Source organism: Bos javanicus, chromosome 5 (genome assembly GCF_032452875.1).
Source record: "Bos javanicus breed banteng chromosome 5, ARS-OSU_banteng_1.0, whole genome shotgun sequence".
Lineage (NCBI taxonomy): Eukaryota > Metazoa > Chordata > Mammalia > Artiodactyla > Bovidae > Bos > Bos javanicus.
The window spans coordinates 37562992-37582152 of NC_083872.1; the positions used below are offsets into that span (position 1 = coordinate 37562992).

Below are 19161 nucleotides of genomic sequence, written 5' to 3' on the forward strand. Positions count from 1 at the left end.
TTCTCCATCTTTGGCTGCAAAGAATATAATCAATCTGATTTCGGTGTTGACCATCTGGTGATATCCATGTGTAGAGTCTTCTCTTGTGTTGTTGGAAGAGGGTGTTTGTTATGACCAGTGCATTTTCTTGGCAAAACTCTATTAGTCTTTGCCCTGCTTCATTCCTTATTCCAAGGCCAAATTTGCCTGTTAGTCCAGGTGTTTCTTGACTTCCTACTTTTGCATTCCAGTCCCCTATAATGAAAAAGACATCTTTTTGGGGTGTTAGTTCTAAAAGGTCTTGTAGGTCTTCACAGAACTGTACAACTTCAGCTTCTTCAGCATTACTGGTTGGGGCATAGACTTCGATTACTGTGATATTGAATGGTTTGCCTTGGAAAAGAACAGAGATCATTCTGTCGTTTTTGAGATTGCATCCAAGTACTGCATTTCGGACTCTTTTGTTGACCATGATGGCTACTCCATTTCTTCTGAGGGATTCCTGCCCGCAGTAGTAGATATAATGGTCATCTGAGTTAAATTTACCCATTCCAGTCCATTTTAGTTCACTGATTCCTAGAATGTCGACATTCACTCTTGCCATCTCTTGTTTGACCACTTCCAATTTGCCTTGATTCATGGACCTGACATTCCAGGTTCCTATGCAATATTGCTCTTTATAGCATCGGACCTTGCTTCTATCACCAGTCACATCCACAGCTGGGTATTGTTTTTGCTTTGGCTCCATCCCTTCATTCTTTCTGGAGTTATTTCTCCACTGATCTTCAGTAGCATATTGGGCACCTAATGATCTGCAGAGTTCCTCTTTCAGTATCCAATCATTTTGCCTTTTCATACTGTTCATGGGGTTCACAAGGCAAGAATACTGAAGTGGTTTGCCATTCCCTTCTCCAGTGGACCACATTCTGTCAGATCTCTCCACCATGACCCGCCCATCTTGGGTTGCCCCATGGGCATGGCTTAGTTTCATTGAGTTAGACAAGGCTGTGGTCCTAGTGTGATTAGATTGACTAGTTTTCTGTGAGTATGGTTTCAGTGTGTCTGCCCTCTGATGCCCTCTTGCAACACCTACCGTCTTACTTGGGTTTCTCTTACCTTGGGCGTGGTGTATCTCTCCAGGGCTGCTCCAGCAAAGCGCAGCCACTGCTCCTTACCTTGGACGAGGGGTATCTCCTCACCGCCACCCTTCCTGACCTTCAACATGGGATAGCTCCTCTAGGCCCTCCTGCGCCCACACAGCCACTGCTCCTTGGACGTGGGGTTGGTCCTCCCGGCCGCTGCCCCTGGCCTCAGGCGTGGGGTTGCTCCTCCCGGCTGCAGCCCCTGGCCTCGGGCTTGGGGGCATGGGGTAGCTCTTCCTGGCCGCGGCCCCTGACCTCGGATGCGGGGTAGCTCCTCTTGGCCATTCCTGCGCCATCGCAGCCTGGCACTCTCAGACGCTGCCCCTGACCTCGGACATATTCCAAGGCCGTGGGGTAACTCCTCTTGGATGTGGGGTAACTCCTCTTGGCCGCCACCCTTCAGGCATGGGGTCCTCCCGGCTTCTGCCCCTGACCTTGGCCGCGGGGTAGCTCCTCACAGCCACGCTTAGTGGGCCGGTTGCAGCTGCCTGTGCTTAGTGCACCAGTGATTTCAAGAGAATTTAAATGGTTGTTGTATTTTATAATTTTTTTATTGCTTGAAATCAAACATTTTGTTCTGAGATAACCGTTGACGTGTAGCTCTAAGAAATAATACAGGGATCCCATGTACCCAGTATCCCCAAATGGTAACATCTTATAGGATTATAGTATAATATTGCAATTAGGATATTGACACCACTACATCAAGATACAGAACATTTTCATCATCACAAGGACTTTTATAATGACAACTACTCCCCTTGCACCACCAGCTTCACCTTATCCCCTAGAAACCACTAATCTAGTCTTCCTTTCCGTAATTTTTGTCTTTTTTTGTCTATTATATAAGTAGAATCATATTAGTACATATGTCTGTAACTTCTAGCATTTTGAAGAGTGGCAATAGTGAATATGCTTTAATTGCTTCTGATCTTAGGGGGAAAGCAGTCAAACTTCCATCATTAACTGAATTGTTGGCTACAGACTTTTGGTATATTTTCTTTATCAAGTTGAGGAAATTCCCCTCTATTCCTGTCTTTCCCTATGTTTCACTCTTTAGTCCACAGGTCTCTTCAAATTGTCATTCCAAAAGTGCTCCCTTTCTTGGCTCTGTTTTTTAAGGTAGATAACTTTTCAGAGGAATCTCAAGGTCTCACTCAATCTTTGAGCCTGGGCAGCTTGATTCATGTCCATTCTTCTCTTTCTCTCCTTCTCTCATGTTGGTCTACCAGACGATTGGTCTCTCTCCAAGATGATGACTCTCTGACCTACATCTTTTATTTAGTTCTTTGCCCAGGACTGTGTTTCCCCTGATGAACTCCCCCTTCTGAAGTTTTATATTGCATCTCTTTGAACACCTGTTCCAAGGTCAAGGATGTGTAATCTTAAACTTTTACTGCTCTAAACAATCTTTTCCCTCATATATGTATTTTTAAATAACATTTCCATTTTTACTCTTTTAAATGGAGATTATTCATTCTCCAATGACCAACTCATGTCAAGACTGGTCAGCTTTGTCCAATAATCCGTTTTCCTTCTAATCTCTTCCTTTTGGTCATGTACTTGATATGATCAGAGAGAAGGAAATTGAAGATGCCACCTAGAGATGTGAAGAGTCTGCTACAAGGTACCATCATTTTGGGAAGATCATGAAGTTCTGGAAAGCTGGTCCTTTGTATAACATGTTGAATTGAATAAGGTCTGGAAAATGAGAAGATGTATGACATATGTTCACATAGAGACTTGTAAACAAACATTTATGGCTGTGCTCAGTCACTCAGTTGTGTCCGACTCTTTGTGATCCCATGGACTATACCTCTGTTCATGGGATTTCCCGGGAAAGAATGTTGGAGTGAGTTGCCATTTCCTTCTCCAGGAGTCTTCTCAACTCAGATACTGAACCCTTGTCTCTTGCATCTCTTGCAGATTCCTTACCCCTGCACCACCTCAGAAGCCCCTGGTCAATGAGACATCAATAAATTTCACAGGAGACTGATACACAAATAAGTAATAAATGGTCATTTTCCCCTACAATATCTTGAGAGAGTTTGTAGTTATAAACTAGGTAACCCCAGTTTACAGTTGGAGAAAGAGACACTCTGTGTCAACAACCTTTCTAAGATCCTTGAGAAAGTCAAAGGCAGCATCATTATAGTAATAAAATGCTCCTCCTGCTCATCAAGGTGAGATGTCTTCCCCACAGAGTTCTCTAGGCATTTCTGGAACACAAAGCTTTATTTCCAAAATTAGATGTTACTGGGCATAAGTATGTGCTTCCAAAAAAAGATATGCCCATTTTTTTCCCAGTCTGTGTCCAATTGCCTGAAGTTACTGTTACTAAGAGTACAAACTGCCCAGTATTCTTGAAGATATTCTGTCAAATATATAAACCAGATTCTGTGTTAATTTATACAACATTTTCATGAATACTCTCCAGATGTTTAATGTCACAGAAAGAACTTATTCTGTTGTTTAGCATTCATCCAAACCACATCCTCTGTGTTTGCATATGACAGGGCACCCCAGGACATAAATGCTAAAAAGAGAATGGACACATATGGCAATATTCAGGGAAAATAAACTTTGCCACATTGTAATATAAGATGAAGTTAAGGAGTGTGATGTGACTTTAGAATACATATATCAAAAGTGAAGTGAAGTAAAATGTTTGGTACTTTTCACAGAGCCACAAAAAAGAGAAATCCCCAATGTGTATCTCTTTAGCTATTTTGTAATTAATATTGATTATACGAGAACAGGAGAAATGCCCAGTGCCAAAGGATCATGGCCAGCATACATTTTGAGTATTTGGAGCCAGTTTTTAAATATTTTGAATGTGTATCCTTTGTTATAATGTGTCGAGTTAGATATATATGCATACCCTTTTGATTATATTGCTTAGATCCTCTTTCTCCTTATTCTTGTCCTCTTGACCTATCTTGTTGCTAAAAGTGGTATATTACAATTTCCTATTATTAGGGTGTTTCTACCTATGTCTCCTTTCATCTCCTGTAGTTATGCTTCATAAAAGTAGCTGTGTTATTTGGTGTATAATATTCATGTGCTATATCTTCATTGTGGATCATGGTTTTCAGCACTTCCTTGTCATGTTTTCCTGATTTCAGACTTGAATTCTATTTTACATTATCAGGATTTGCTTCACTTGCTCTCTTTTTATGCCCAGTTTCCAGGTATACTCTTGCATGCATGTGTGTGTGCAAAGTCACCTCAGTCATGTGCAACTCTTTCCAACCCTGTGAACTATAACCCCACCAGGCTCCTCTGTCCATGGGATTTTACACACAAGAATACTGGAGTGGATTGCCGTGTCCCTTTCCAGGGTATCTTCTTGACCCAGGGATCAAACCCACATCTCTTCTGTCTCCTGCATTGGCAGGCAGGTTCTTTAGCACTGGCACTACTTGGGAAGTCCGTGTAGTCTTGCACATCCTTTTTTTAAAAATTAATTAATTTATTTTAATTTTTTTAAGACAATCACCGTAAGTCAGCACAGTAATTCTCTCTTCACTGCCGCACATACTTTTAATTTTTGCTTTTCTGAGTCACTTTGTTTGAAATGTGTTTCTTACATATAGAATGTAGTTGGGTTTTGCTTTCAAGTCAATTGGAATGTTTTTTTCTTTAGATGTTATATCCATTCACATTTTAAATTGAAAAAGCTAACAGTAAAATTGCCTTTATTAGTATACAGTTTGAAACATGTATGCAAATTCATGTTGTTAGCACCATAATCTGAATATAGAACAACTCCCTCACACTTCCTCCATGGAGTCAATTCCTTCCTCCCACCTACCTCCTGGTAAACACTGATCTTTTCTTCATTGCTTTAATTTTGCATTTTCTGGGATGACATAGAAATGTCATAGAATTGAAGTCACACAATGTGTAACCTCTTGAGATTGGCCTCCTTCTCATTACATTGGTCAATGTAATGCTTTTGAGGTCCATCTGTTTTTTGCATGCTGCATGTGTCAATAATTTGTTCCTTTTCATTGCTAAGCATTGTTTCATCAATCAGATGTCATACAGTTATCCTACAGGGTTCATTTGTTGGAAGAAAATGGGTTGTTTATAGAATTTGGAAATTATGGATAGAGTGGATATGCTCGTTTGTGTACAGGTTTTTGTGTGTACATGTATTTTCATTTCTCTGGGATAAATGCCTGTGAGTGAGATTGTAGGGTCATATGGTATATGTATGTTTAACTTTATAGGAAACTTGCAAACTAGTTTATTTTTGTTGTTTTAGTTTATTTTTAATTGAAGAATAACTGCTCTACAATGTTGTATTGGTTTTCACTGTACGGCCATGTGAATCAGTCATGAGTATACATGTATCCCGGCCTTCTTGGACCTCCCTCCTACCCACCCCCCATCCAAACTGTTTGATACAGTGACTGTACCATTTTAAAATTCCCATCAGCAAAGATTAAATTTCTAGTTGTTTTTCTTCTTTGTTAGCACTTAGTAATGTCAAGTTTTTTATTTCTCCATCTTCAGTGATATCTTTTTGTAGTTTTAATTTATATTTCACTAATAATGTTAAGGCAACCCACTCCAGTATTCTTGCCTGGAGAATCCCAGGGACAGAGGAGCCTAGTGGGCTGCCGTCTATGGGGTCGCACAGAGTCGGGCACGACTGAAGCGACTTAGCAGCAGCAGCAGCAATAATGTTAAGCATCTTTCATGTGCTTATTTGTCATCTGAGTATCCTTTTTGGTAAAGTGTATATCCAAGTCTTTTCTCATCTAAACAATTAAGTTGTTTGTTTCCTAATTGTTCATTAATGTTTATAGTTTTGACAGTTCTTTTTTTAAAATTAGTTAATTAATTTTTGGCTTCCCTGGGTCTTTGTTGCTGCTCATCAGCTTTCTCTAGCTGTGGTGGCAGGGGTTTCTCTCTAGTTGTGGTGTGTGTTCTTCTCATTGCAGTGGTTTATCTTGTCGTCGAGTATGGGCTCCAAGTGCATGGGCTTAGTTGCCCCATGGCATGTGGAATCTTCTTACACCAAGGAGCAAATCTTTCTACATCTGTGTCCCCTGCATTGGCAGGCAGATTCTTATCCACTGTACTACCAGGGAAGTCCTGAAAGTTCTGTATATAGTCTGGATACAAATCTTTTGTTGTATATAAGGTTTGCAAATGTTTCACTCATGGTCTGGACCTTATCTCTTCTTTTTCTTTAGTGTCTTATACTTAAGTGGAGGTTTTAAAGTTTAATGAATTCAAATTTACCATTTTTTTTCTTTATGACATTTAGTGTCATATTTAAGAACTCTTTGACTTAGTCCTAGTTACAAAGATTTTCTGCTATGTTTTCTTAAAAAAATTTATAGTTGTATGTTTTACATCTAGACCTATGATTGATTTTGAACTAATTTTGTATGAAGTTGGAAGAGTTTTGCCTATAGACATCCAATTGTCCTAACACCACTTGTTGAGAAGGCAGTTGTTTCTCTCCTTTCCACCTTTGTCAAAAATCAAATGGAGGGGACTTCCTTGGTGGTTCAGTGTTTAAGAATCTGTGCTTCCAATGCAGTGGCTACAGGTTCTATCTCTAGTCAGGGAACTAAGATTCCACTTGCCATGTGGTGTGGCATGTGTCAATTGCACATATTTTGAGTCTGTTTCTGACTCTCTGTTCTGATCCATGTCTCTCTCTCACCATCACAGCACTGCCTTGGTTATGATAGCTTTATGTTTGGGTGTGGATGTGTGTGTGTGCTCAGTTGCATCTGACTCTTTGACCCCATGGACCATAGCCTGATAGGCTCCTCTGTCCGTAGAATTTTCCAGGCAAGAATACTGGAGCATGTTGCCATTTCTTACTCCAGGAGATTTTCCCATCCCAGGGATTAAACCCACATCTCTTATATCTCCTGCATTGGCAGGCAGGTTCTTTAACACTAGCACCACCTGTGACAGCTTTATGCTCACATGTGTGCTAAATTGTGTCTGGCTCGATTGTGTCTGGCTCTTTGCATCCCTATGGACTGAAGCCTAGCAGGCCCCTCTGTCCATGGGGTTCTCCAGGCAAGAATACTGAAGTGGGTTGCCATGCCCTTTTCCAGTGATAGCCTTATAATAAGTGTTAAAACAAGGTAGTGTGGGTCCTTTAACTTTATTCTTTTTTTTTTCAAACTTGTTTTAATTATTTTAATTTCTTTATAAAATAAATATAAATATAAAGTTATATAAATTTTAGAATCAGTTCTCTTTTTGGAATGCATTAGATCCCTTTCATAGTAAAATAGATGGGACAAACTTTATTTATTTTTTTTCTAATTTTGTTTTATTTTTAAACTTTACATAATTGTATTAGTTTTGCCAAATATCAAAATGAATCCGCCACAGGTATACATGTGTTCCCCATCCTGAACCCTCCTCCTTCCTCCCTCCCCATACCATCCCTCTGGGTCGTCCCAGTGCACTAGCCCCAAGCATCCAGTATCGTGCATCGAACCTGGACTGGCAACTCGTTTCTTACATGATATTTTACATGTTTCAATGCCATTCTCCCAAATCTTCCCACCCTCTCCCTCTCCCACAGAGTCCATAAGACTGTTCTATACATCAGTGTCTCTTTTGCTGTCTCGTACACAGGGTTATTGTTACCATCTTTCTAAATTCCATATATATGCGTTAGTATACTGTATTTATGTTTTTCCTTCTGGCTTACTTCACTCTGTATAATAGGCTCCAGTTTCATCCACCTCATTAGAACTGATTCAAATGTATTCTTTTGAATGGCTGAGTAATACTCCATTGTGTATATGTACCACTGCTTTCTTGTCCATTCATCTGCTGATGGACATCTAGGTTGCTTCCATGTCCTGGCTATTATAAACAATGCTGCGATGAACATTGGGGTACACGTGTCTCTTTCCCTTCTGGTTTCCTCAGTGTGTATGCCCAGCAGTGGGATTGCTGGATCATAAGGCAGTTCTATTTCCAGTTTTTTAAGGAATCTCCACACTGTTCTGGCCACAGCAATCAGAGCAGAAAAAGAAATAAAAGGAATCCAAATTGGAAAAGAAGTAAAACTCTCACTATTTGCAGATGACATGATCCTTTACATAGAAAACCCTAAAGATTCCACCAGAAAATTACTAGAAATAATCAATGACTATAGTAAAGTTGCAGGATATAAAATCAACACACAGAAATCCCTTGCATTCCTATACACTAATAATGAGAAAACAGAAAGAGAAATTAAGGAAACAATTCCATTCACCATTGCAACGGAAAGAATAAAATACTTAGGAATATATCTACCTAAAGAAACTAAAGACCTATATATAGAAAACTATAAAACACTAGTGAAAGAAATCAAAGAGGACACTAATAGATGGAGAAATATACCATGTTCATGGATTGGAAGAATCAATATAGTGAAAATGAGTATACTACCCAAAGCAATTTGTAGATTCAATGCAATCCCTATCAAGCTACCAACAGTATTCTTCACAGAGCTAGAACAAATAATTTCACAATTTGTATGGAAATACAAAAAACCTCGAATAGCCAAAGCGATCTTGAGAAAGAAGAATGGAACTGGAGGGATCAACCTACCTGACTTCAGGCTCTACTACAAAGCCACAGTTATCAAGACAGTATGGTACTGGCACAAAGACAGAAATATTGATCAATGGAATAAAATAGAAAGCCCAGAGATAAATCCACACACATATGGACACCTTATCTTTGACAAAGGAGGCAAGAATATACAATGGATTAAAGACAATCTCTTTAACAAGTGCTGCTGGGAAATCTGGTCAACCACTTATAAAAGAATGAAACTAGACCACTTTCTAACACCATACACAAAAATAAACTCAAAGTGGATTAAAGATCTAAACGTAAGACCAGAAACCATAAAACTCCTAGAGGAGAACATAGGCAAAACACTCTCCGACATACATCACAGCAGGATCCTCTATGACCCACCTCCCAGAATATTGGAAATAAAAGCAAAAATAAACAAATGGGACCTAATTAACCTTAAAAGCTTCTGCACATCAAAGGAAACTATTAGCAAGGTGAAAAGACAGCCTTCAGAATGGGAGAAAATAATAGCAAATGAAGCAACTGACAAACAATTAATCTCAAAAATATACAAGCAACTCCTACAGCTCAACTCCAGAAAAATAAATGACCCAATCAAAAAATGGGCCAAAGAACTAAATAGACATTTCTCCAATGAAGACATACAGATGGCTAACAAACACAAGAAAAGATGCTCAACATCACTCATTATCAGAGAAATGCAAATCAAAACCACTATGAGGTACCATTTCACACCAGTCAGAATGGCTGCGATCCAAAAGTCTACAAATAATAAATGCTGGAGAGGGTGTGGAGAAAAGGGAACCCTCTTACACTGTTGGTGGGAATGCAAACTAGTACAGCCACTATGGGGACAAACTTTAAAACTGTAAAACCTAATGACATAATGGGGATGTATGAACCAAGCAGTCAGTCCAAGAAGTGGAACTTTAAAGCTTGCATCTATTTCTATGCTTTCCCTCTGTATCCATAAGTATATTTTCCTTTAATGAAGCTAATTATTCAAGGAAGACATTCCTATTTGTTGAAATCTTAGTTCTTTGGAATCACCTTACTTCCACTTGTGATTCATCTTGTCACTGGAAGGTTTTCTTTTTTGTCCACCCTCACACACTTCCCTTCCTCTTGACTCCTACCTCTGGCAACCATCAGTCCATGCTTCCCTTCTCAGATCAAGACTAAGACCTTTCTCTGTACTCCCATAGTTGTTGTTATTCAGTCACCAAGTTGTGTCTGACTCTTTGTGACCCCATGGACTGCAGCACATCAGGCTTTCTTGTCTCTCAGCATCTCCCAGAGTTGTCTTCTGATTTCATGGCTGCAGTCAATGTCTGCAGTGATTTTAGAGCCCAAGAAGAGGAAATCAGTCACTGCTTCCACCTTTTCCCCTTCTGTTTGCCATGAAGTGATGGGCCGGTTGCTATGATCTTAGTTTTTTAACTATTTCATTTTAAGCTGGCCTTTTCACTCTTCTCCTTCACCCTCATCAAGAGGTTGTTTTGTTCCTCTTCACTTTCTGCCATTAGAGTGGTACCATCCACATATCTGAGGTTGTTGGTGTTTCTCCTGGTAATCTTGATTCCAGCTTGTAATTCATCCAACCCAGCATTTCTCATGATGTGCTCGGCTTATAAGTTATATAAACAGGGTGACAGTAAATAGGCCTTATCGTACTCCTTTCTCAATCTTGAACCAGTCAGTTGTTCTGTATAAGATTCTAACTGTTGCTTCTTGACCGGCATACAGGTTTCTCAAGAGACCGGTAAGATGGTTTGGTATTCCTGTCTCTTTAAGAGTTTTCCACAGTTTGTTATTATCCACAGAGTTGAAGGCTTTAGCACAGTGAATGCAACAGAGGTAGATGTTTTTCTAGAATTCCCTTGCTTTCTCTGTGATCCAGCAAATGTTGGCAATTTGGTCTCTGGTTCCTCTGCCTTTTCTAAACCCAGCTTGAACATCTGGAAGTTCTCAGTTCACATAATGCTGAAGCCTAGCATGCAGGATTTTAAGCATAACATTACTAGCATGGGAGATGAGTGCAATTGTTTGGTGGTTTGAACATTCTTTAGTACTGCCCTTCTTGGGAATTGGGATAAGGATTGACCTTTCCACTCCTGTGGCTACTTGACACCAAGTCTGCCACTCAATTTTGAACAAATGAATGAAATGTATTTTTACCTCAATTGATATCATCCCCAGTTTCAGATGATCTGTTTTTCTACTTCTTAGTACCATTATGTAGCTTTTGAAGAAGGACTAAAGACGTAAGCAAAGCTCTTGAAAATTAATCTGGAGGAAAGAAGCAATAGATATTTCTAGATCCAACTGATTGTGTTAATGACCACTTGACTCTCTCATTACTCAGTTGGATTTTTTTTCTTTCACTTCCAGTGTATATACATTTGAATGCTTCCCAGCAGGGTTGAGCAGGGAGGTAAATGATAAATATTAAGTTGTGAAAATACTGCAAGACACAACAAGAGTGCCATAAATGGTTAGTTACAGAAGAGCTACTTCACAGAATATATTTCCATTTCTTTTGTTTGGCAAGAAGCTGACTTATGAGTTAATGTGGGATTAAGTATTTAGTCCAAAACCTGTATCAGATGACTAAGTATCAAATAATAGAATATATCCTTAGAATTAGTTTTAATTTAAATATTTACTAATATAAAATTCTGATGTGTCTAGTGTTAATGTCATTCATTATCACAAGTATAAAGGGTTTAGATATGTATTTATATATTAACTTTTATGGTGCTAAAATTTAATATTTATAATATTGCACTTAATTCATCCATTTAAAAACACTTTCTGAGTACCTGAATGGGCCTTCCTGATGGCTCAGATAGTAAAGAATCTGCCTGCAATGCAGGCCTTTTCTTCATATAAAATCTAACACCTCTGACATACCCTGAAGTCTCTGCATAATTTGGCTGCTGCCTACCTCCCTAATGGGCTTCCCTGGTAGCTCAGCTGGTAAAGAATCCACCTGCAATGCAGGAAACCCCAGTTCAATTCCTTGGTTGGGAAGATCTGCTGGAGAAGGGATAGGCTACCCACTCCAGTATTCTTTGGCTTCCCTGGTGGCTCAGCTGGTAAAGAATCCTCCTGCAATGTGTAAGCCTGGGTTTGATTCCTGGGTTGGGAAGATCCTCTGGAGGAGGGCGTGGCAACCCATTCCAGTATTCTTGCCTGGAGAATCCCCATAGACAGAGGAGTCTGGAGGACTATAGTTCATGGGGTCGCAAAGAGTTGGACATGACTAAGTGACTAAGCACACACACACACTGGGTTCCTAGGCCTTCTTTTGGAATCTAGGATTACATCAATGAAGCAAACATACAGGTATTTTAAATTCCATAACCAAATGATGTATATAATAATAAACTTTCTTTGGAATTTATCTAAAACAAATTATTTCTGTTTTGGGGAAAATTCTGCATATATTATCATTGTATTATAAATACATTTGAATCTATTTTGATTTTAAATAAGTATGTGATTGATAAGAAATATAACTTAATAAACTGAATTGATACATAATTTTTAGCAATTGTAGTAATTTATATTACAAATATATGTGAAATCTATTTTACTTTTGCTTTCATGAAAGACAATATTTCCCATCACATAACATAATCCTTAATGTTTTATCACAGTTTTGCTCAAGATTCCTGTGCCCTAGGCCACAGAATATTGTGATGTGATCTAAGATTGGCCTAATATAGCTCTAAATCTATATGTATATTGAACATTGGCATAGGCTTAGTTAGCATTCATTAAATACTTCAGCTTTTCAGTGTGTGATTCTGTACTGTGAGATCATATACATGAATGCCACAAATTTTATCCATTTTAGTCATGTGCTTTCTTACTTAACAGATATTTAAAGTTTAGTTTTTAACAGTGATAGTCTAGAATATTTTGACATAAAATGGTTCTTGTGTCTTGAAAATAATTAGACCATAATGCCACTAGGGGGCTCACATACCATGTGTGTAATTCATGTGGTATCACATATCTGCATAACACTTTTGGGTACTTAAAAGGATGTGATAGCTGGGACCATAATACTATATTCAATAGTTTTTGTGTGATAGATGTAAGGGCACAATAACAGAAGGAAATACATTAAATAGATGTAACTTATCAGTGAAATTAGCAATGAGGGGTCAAAAATTGAAACTGGATAAATGCTAGTCTGGTACCAGTCCCTATGACGCCCCTTCTATCTAGACTTGCTGTTGCTGATGCTATAGGAATGTAAGCTCCAAGTGTCCCCGGGCCAAGATGGCGGCGCGGCGCTCCACACACTGGTTGCTGGTGGCTGTGGGGACCCCGCGGCTGCCGGCTGCAGCGGGGAAAGGGGCCCAGCCGCCCATGGGGGGCGTGGTGGGGCGTCGCTGGGCCGCAATTTGAGCGTCACCGCCTTCCCGCCTTCCCTGGGAGGTCGCGGTCCCGGGGCGCTGCTGACATTGAGACCCGGTGTCAGCTTCACAGGAATAAAACGGTACCCTTTTGTTTGTACTGCCTCCTTCCACACGAGCACCCATTTGGCTAAAGAAGATTATTACCAGATACTAGGAGTGCCCCGGAACGCCAGCCAGAAGATCAAGAAAGTCTATTACCAGCTTGCCAAGAAATATCACCCAGACACGAATAAGGATGATCCCAAAGCCAAGGAGAAATTCTCCCAGCTGGCAGAGGCCTATGAGGTCCTGAGTGATGAAGTGAAGAGGAAACAGTATGACACCTATGGCTCCGCTGGCTTCGATCCTGGGGCCGGCAGCTCTGGGCAGAGCTACTGGAAAGGAGGTCCCACGGTTGACCCAGAGGAGCTCTTCAGGAAGATCTTTGGGGAGTTCTCATCCTCCTCCTTTGGCGATTTCCAGAGTGTGTTCAATCAGCCTCAGGAGTACATCATGGACTTGACGTTCAATCAAGCTGCCAAGGGCGTCAACAAGGAGTTCACCGTGAACATCACTGACACCTGTGAGCGGTGTGATGGCAAAGGGAACGAGCCCGGAACCAAAGTTCAGCACTGCCACTACTGCGGTGGCTCCGGCATGGAAACCATAAACACAGGCCCTTTTGTGATGCGCTCCACGTGTCGGAGGTGTGGTGGCCGGGGCTCCATCATCACTTCTCCCTCTGTGGTGTGCAGAGGAGGAGGACAGGCTAAGCAGAAGAAGAAGGTGGTGATCCCCGTGCCTGCCGGAGTTGAGGATGGCCAGACTGTGAGGATGCCTGTAGGAAAACGAGAAATTTTCATCACATTCAGGGTGCAGAAAAGCCCTGTGTTCCGGAGGGATGGCGCAGACATCCACTCGGACCTCTTCATCTCCATAGCTCAGGCCATCCTCGGGGGCACCGCCAGAACGCAGGGCCTGTACGAGACCATCAACGTGACGATCCCCCCTGGGACTCAGTCAGATCAGAAGATTCGGATGAGTGGGAGGGCATCCCGCGGATTAACAGTTATGGCTACGGAGACCACTACATTCACATCAAGATCAGAGTTCCAAAGAGACTGACAAGCCGGCAGCAGAGCCTGATCCTGAGCTACGCAGAGGACGAGACCGACGTGGAAGGGACAGTGAACGGCCTCACCAACGCAAGCACTGGAAAACGGTCCACTGGGAACTAGGCAGGGAGCAGCAGCACCTCCTCGTGGCCAGGGCACCTTGGACGCAGGAGGATTCCCCACGGCAGCACTGAGCCCCTGCCTGCAGAGGCCTCCGGGCCGCCTTGGCAACAGCAAACTCTCGTGACCACGCAGCTCTTCACGGAAGGTCACTGCGGACGGGACAGACCCTGGGCAGTCAGGCATGGCTGGCCTCAGGGCTGGTAGTTTCCTGTCTGTGGGTAGGTAACTTGGCCTCTTCAGGCTCTGGCAAAGTCAGACGGCTGGACACTTCCTGCAGAGCTGAAACTCTTAATTTGGAACTGAATGTGGTTAAAGAATTAAAGGCCATGCTTACAGCTTGAAAATGAAGCCTTAAGCTGCACCAAGTTGTGACGTGATTGATTTCCCTCTCAGCAAACCTCCGGGACGTTCCAGAATGAGTCTTTCCTGACAGGTTGTCCTTTCCGGGAACCTGGGGCACATGCCCCGCTGGTGTCACCCACCCTTCAGCTGGAGTTGGTTTTAATTCCCAAAGGTACTGAGCAGCTGGAACCTGGGGGCCTGGGGCCTGGGGTGATGCCTAGAGGACAGTCCCTGCAGAGGCCACTCTTGATCACATGGGCTGTGATCTCCGTCAGGACGGACAGGGTGGCCCTGTCCCCCGACAGTGGAGTTGTGTTGTTCTAAGGCACGCGTAAGTGGGGCTCCTGCCCTTCTGTTGGACCTCAGCTGGCATGGTCTGGGGCTGACTGAGGGCCTCTCAACCCCAGCCCTGCCCCGCTGCTATCAGGGCCTTGGGTCTCACCACTCACTACTGACTTGTTTTCAGATGTATGTTTAAATTATTCAATGCTGAGAATCATTGTCTTTTCCCATACGAGTGTTTGTTCAGAGGAGAACGTAGTCTCAGCAATCGAAGGTTCTCCAGCATCCAGCCAGACCAAGCACCATTTCCCAGCCTTGGCTTCTGGGACGTGCAGGTTCCCCTGTGTTTCTAGATCCCCCCGCTGTGGCAAGACAGGCTAATGGAGAACCCTTCTGACTAGTGTCTTTTCTGTTTCCCCCCCATAATTTATTAAAATAAAGCATCTGCTAGTGTCTGCTCTAAGAATGTAAAATGATTCTGTATCAATGTAAATAAGATTATCTACTGCAAAGAGATATTTAAAACCTGGAAAAAAAAAAAAAAAAGTAATGTAAGCTCTAGCTGTCAATTGCTAGAGTCCAAGGACTGGACAGAATTACTCTTCAACAAATAACACAATCTGGCATTATTTCAGTTTTCCCTTGTAATTGAGAAGATTTATTTGTAATAAGTTAAAAAAATCTTTAGCTTGTTCATTTCGTTAGTGTAAGAAAGTGTATGGTTTGTATCAATGTTCTTTCATTTTCTAAAGAACCTAGAAAGGCAAGTTTTTTAGATCATGCCAAATCATGTGTTTCCAGCCAAGTACATGCTTAAATATTTTTTTACTAATTCCATCTAGTCTTATTTTTTTATTTTTTATTTATAATCAAGGGACAGTTCAGCATTAATTTGGCAGGAACTGGGATGAAGATATCCAGTACAGCAAAGTGGCTGGCTCAGGGCAGTTATGCCTCTGTGATCATTCACAGATCACAGGTAAGTCCTGCTGGACCAAAAAGCCTGTCTGAAATACTTCTGTGCTGTGAAGTAGTATTAAATTCCTCTACCTTAAATCCAGAATTATGAAGTTAATGACTAATGAGTTCTTTCATATAATGGGGTATGTTACATTATGATGAGGTATAACTAACATGAAATTATGGAATGTGGTTCTTTTTTTTTCATGTGCTTATGGAGGTTTTATATATATACACATTAATGTTTAGGCTATACATATCTGTGCATGAAATCAAGTGCCAGAGCATATAGATTTAAGTAGTTCAAGTTTGGGGCTAATGGTTTGTAAAACAGGTGCTTCAAAAAGAGGTAGTCTTTTTAGCTATACTCTAATTATTAAAGACTTACATTTTAATATTTCAAAGTGAGAGGTAAATTTTTGGTTTATTTTCCTCACTGCTTTGATTTAGTGATTTAGTGATGTCGGAGTCATTTGTCATTTAATGAACATCCTTTATAGTTTCTTCAAGAATTAGGAATATTTTTATGGTTGTATGAACATTTTCCTCATCTATCTTTATTTAGAAAATATTGTCATGATTTGAGAGAATAGCCCTGAAACATGTATATTACCATGTGTGAAACAGATCACCAGTCCATGTTCAATGCATGAGACAGGGAGCTCAGAGCCGGTGCACTGGGATTTTAATTTTTCCTATAGCACATGTATTATCTAAAGTATTATCTAATGTGCTGTCCTCCTAATTTTGGTGCTGGTGTAGTGTGCTAGCACATAAAACTTATGAGATGGCTCCTGGTACTTAGAATTACCACATCTTAGATAGCATGACCTGATGTACATTAAATCAAGATCTGTGTTATAATTTCTGTTCTCACCTATATTGCACCATTTAAATCAGTACCATCAACAGTCCCTGCCGACTCCAAGGTTTTATAACTTTTCTTTCTTTTGCTAAAAGTGACTTCATTCCTATATATGAATACTACTTGTAAATTAAATTCAATTTTCTGATATTTGCAGACTTTAAAATACTTTATTTCTGACTATTATGAAATTGTGTTTTAATTAATAATTAAAGAATTTATATTTGTATTATTTCTATCATATGGGTAAACAGTAGGCTTTGAAAATGGCTATTTATTTCTAAATATTTATTTGGCAAATTTAGGTCTCATCCTTTTGGGTAGAAGAATGGAAATAAATCAATTACTTAGTTAAAATATGTTCTGAGCAGGTATAAAATTTAGACAGTGCAATGCTGACTTTATCCAGTTGTTAGGTATCTTCTGGTTAAATGACAGCTGGCCAAGGGCAGCAGTAAAAATGAATATTTAGTACAATCATTCCTTTCGCATTTAAGTTTTATTGTAAAGACTATTTGTTTACTTAATTAAGAATTTCTTCCTCAATCAAAGATTTTGCGCATGAAGGTATTTCCTGAGATCTGATACATGGTGTGAATGAAACTCTGACTTATGAAACCCAAATGTACTTATGGAAATGAACACATATTTTCATTTCCTAGTAAAGTTAAACAAGATTAGGGGTTTACTTGATCCATTTGAGGACAGGAATGTATATAAATTGGAATTTTTACTGCCATCCCCTTCTCTGTTTACTCAGATTCTCTAGAGTGTAGAAAGCTTCTGAAAGAAGAGGCAACTTCAAAAGCCCCTGATCTCAAAACATTCTTTATCCTCAAAAGTTTCAGGAACCCAGTTTCCTTTCCTATCCTTCCTCCTTAGATTAAAAAAAGAAAAACATAAATAAATAAAGCAAAACTTACCTTTTGCAGAAACCATAAGAGTTCAAACTATTTTTGTTTCATCCTATCAAAAGGCCTTTTGACTTTTGGACCTAAAGTTGGAGGACAGTCTGGAAAGAAAATCTACCCTGTCCTCATCACTTCCTTCACCAGCCTCTGCCCACCCATTCCTCAGTTAGCAGCTCTGCTTTTCTAAAAAAAAAAAAAAAGCGAAGAAGAATCTCCTTTTTTGTTGTTGTTTAGTCACTAAGTTGTGTCTAACTCTGTGTCTAATTATAAGTATTACTTTCAATCCAGTTTTTTCCCTCCATTCTATCACCTTTTATGTTTTCTTTAAGCTGTGTTTCTAATGCTTCCAGGAGATATTTGAAGTTAAGGTCAAGTTTGCATAATATCCTTCTTTTATTCAGTCCATGAGAATCTTATATAAAATCCTAATACCTTTCTTTTATTCAGTCTGTTAGAAACACTGGACAACAAATTGTGAGAGGTTTTAATAAACTCATTGAAGCAAGTAGATACCTTGATGAAAAATACATGGATTGAGATGAATTGTCTAACGTAAAGTGTGGTTTATAATCATCAAGTGGCTAATATGAATCTCGGGTTCTCTAATTCCTGTGACCACAGATTTCAACTAATCCTGAAATGGCATAATCTTTGACTTCAAGTGTAATTGTTATAGGAAACTTTGGCTAATTATTTCAGCCACATGATTCAAAGCGTTTGCTTTTCTGCCTTGTGCACACAGATACCAGCATGTAACAGATTCTCCTGTATCTCTGCCTCTTCTCTTTTCAGGATGGAACCAAAGTCTATGGCAGATGTGGAGGATTCTGTGGAAAGTGTATTCCTCACATGACTACTGGTCTCCCAATTCAAGTAGTATGAACATTCAGAAGGAAAGTGTGTCCCAAAGAGGAGACATTCTCTGGAACCTGCAAATAGCTGGTGCTTGTTTTTTTTATTCCTTCCTGAGATTTATGTCTAAAATATTTGTGCCTTTTTTCTAGGATGTTCATGAGGAGTCAATCACTGCTTGATTTTTCAAGGCCTTTGAAGTAAACTGAATGATACATGGTTCTAATCAGGATCCTTAAAAGGATGAAATAATTTATGGTAGGGCATACAGGGATGTTTGAACTATGCTAAGATAATACTGCTGTTAACAGATTGCACTGGACCAGAATTATGTTATGCCTGTAAACACACATGTAAATCTCTGCTCACATCCTACTGTACAATGAAATGCTTATTCTACTTGTTAAAATGGAGCAAGTAAAAATTAGGAAAATGAACTTAAATCATAAACATTATTGAATCTGTCAGGAGAATAACAAATCAATGGTCACATCAAAAAAGTACATAGCCATTATACTTTCTACTGATACAGCTTAGATACCTTGTTTTATGTTTCCTTTAATTTTTAACTGTGCATTATGGTGCTTCAAA

The 19161-nt window shown here is 40.0% G+C and overlaps 2 protein-coding genes across 4 annotated transcripts in view; both read left to right on the forward strand.

The window, feature by feature from the left end:
* The window catches only part of ADAMTS20 (ADAM metallopeptidase with thrombospondin type 1 motif 20), a 218501-nt gene extending 199679 nt beyond the window's left edge, over nucleotides 1-18822 (forward strand). For all 3 annotated transcript variants that reach the window (XM_061416399.1, XM_061416400.1, XM_061416401.1), the window contains 2 exons: nucleotides 15857-15961; nucleotides 18511-18822. In XM_061416399.1, the coding sequence (XP_061272383.1) occupies nucleotides 15857-15961; nucleotides 18511-18600 (195 nt within the window). In that variant the 3' untranslated portion in view covers nucleotides 18601-18822. The remainder of the gene's footprint in view (nucleotides 1-15856; nucleotides 15962-18510) is intronic.
* LOC133247510 (dnaJ homolog subfamily A member 3, mitochondrial-like) lies at nucleotides 12654-14719 on the forward strand. The gene is given in 3 exon segments (XM_061416403.1): nucleotides 12654-13104; nucleotides 13107-14165; nucleotides 14168-14719. Coding segments are annotated over 3 exon segments (1353 nt in total). The 5' UTR covers nucleotides 12654-13001; the 3' UTR covers nucleotides 14359-14719.
* Nucleotides 18823-19161: the final 339 nt, after the last annotated feature.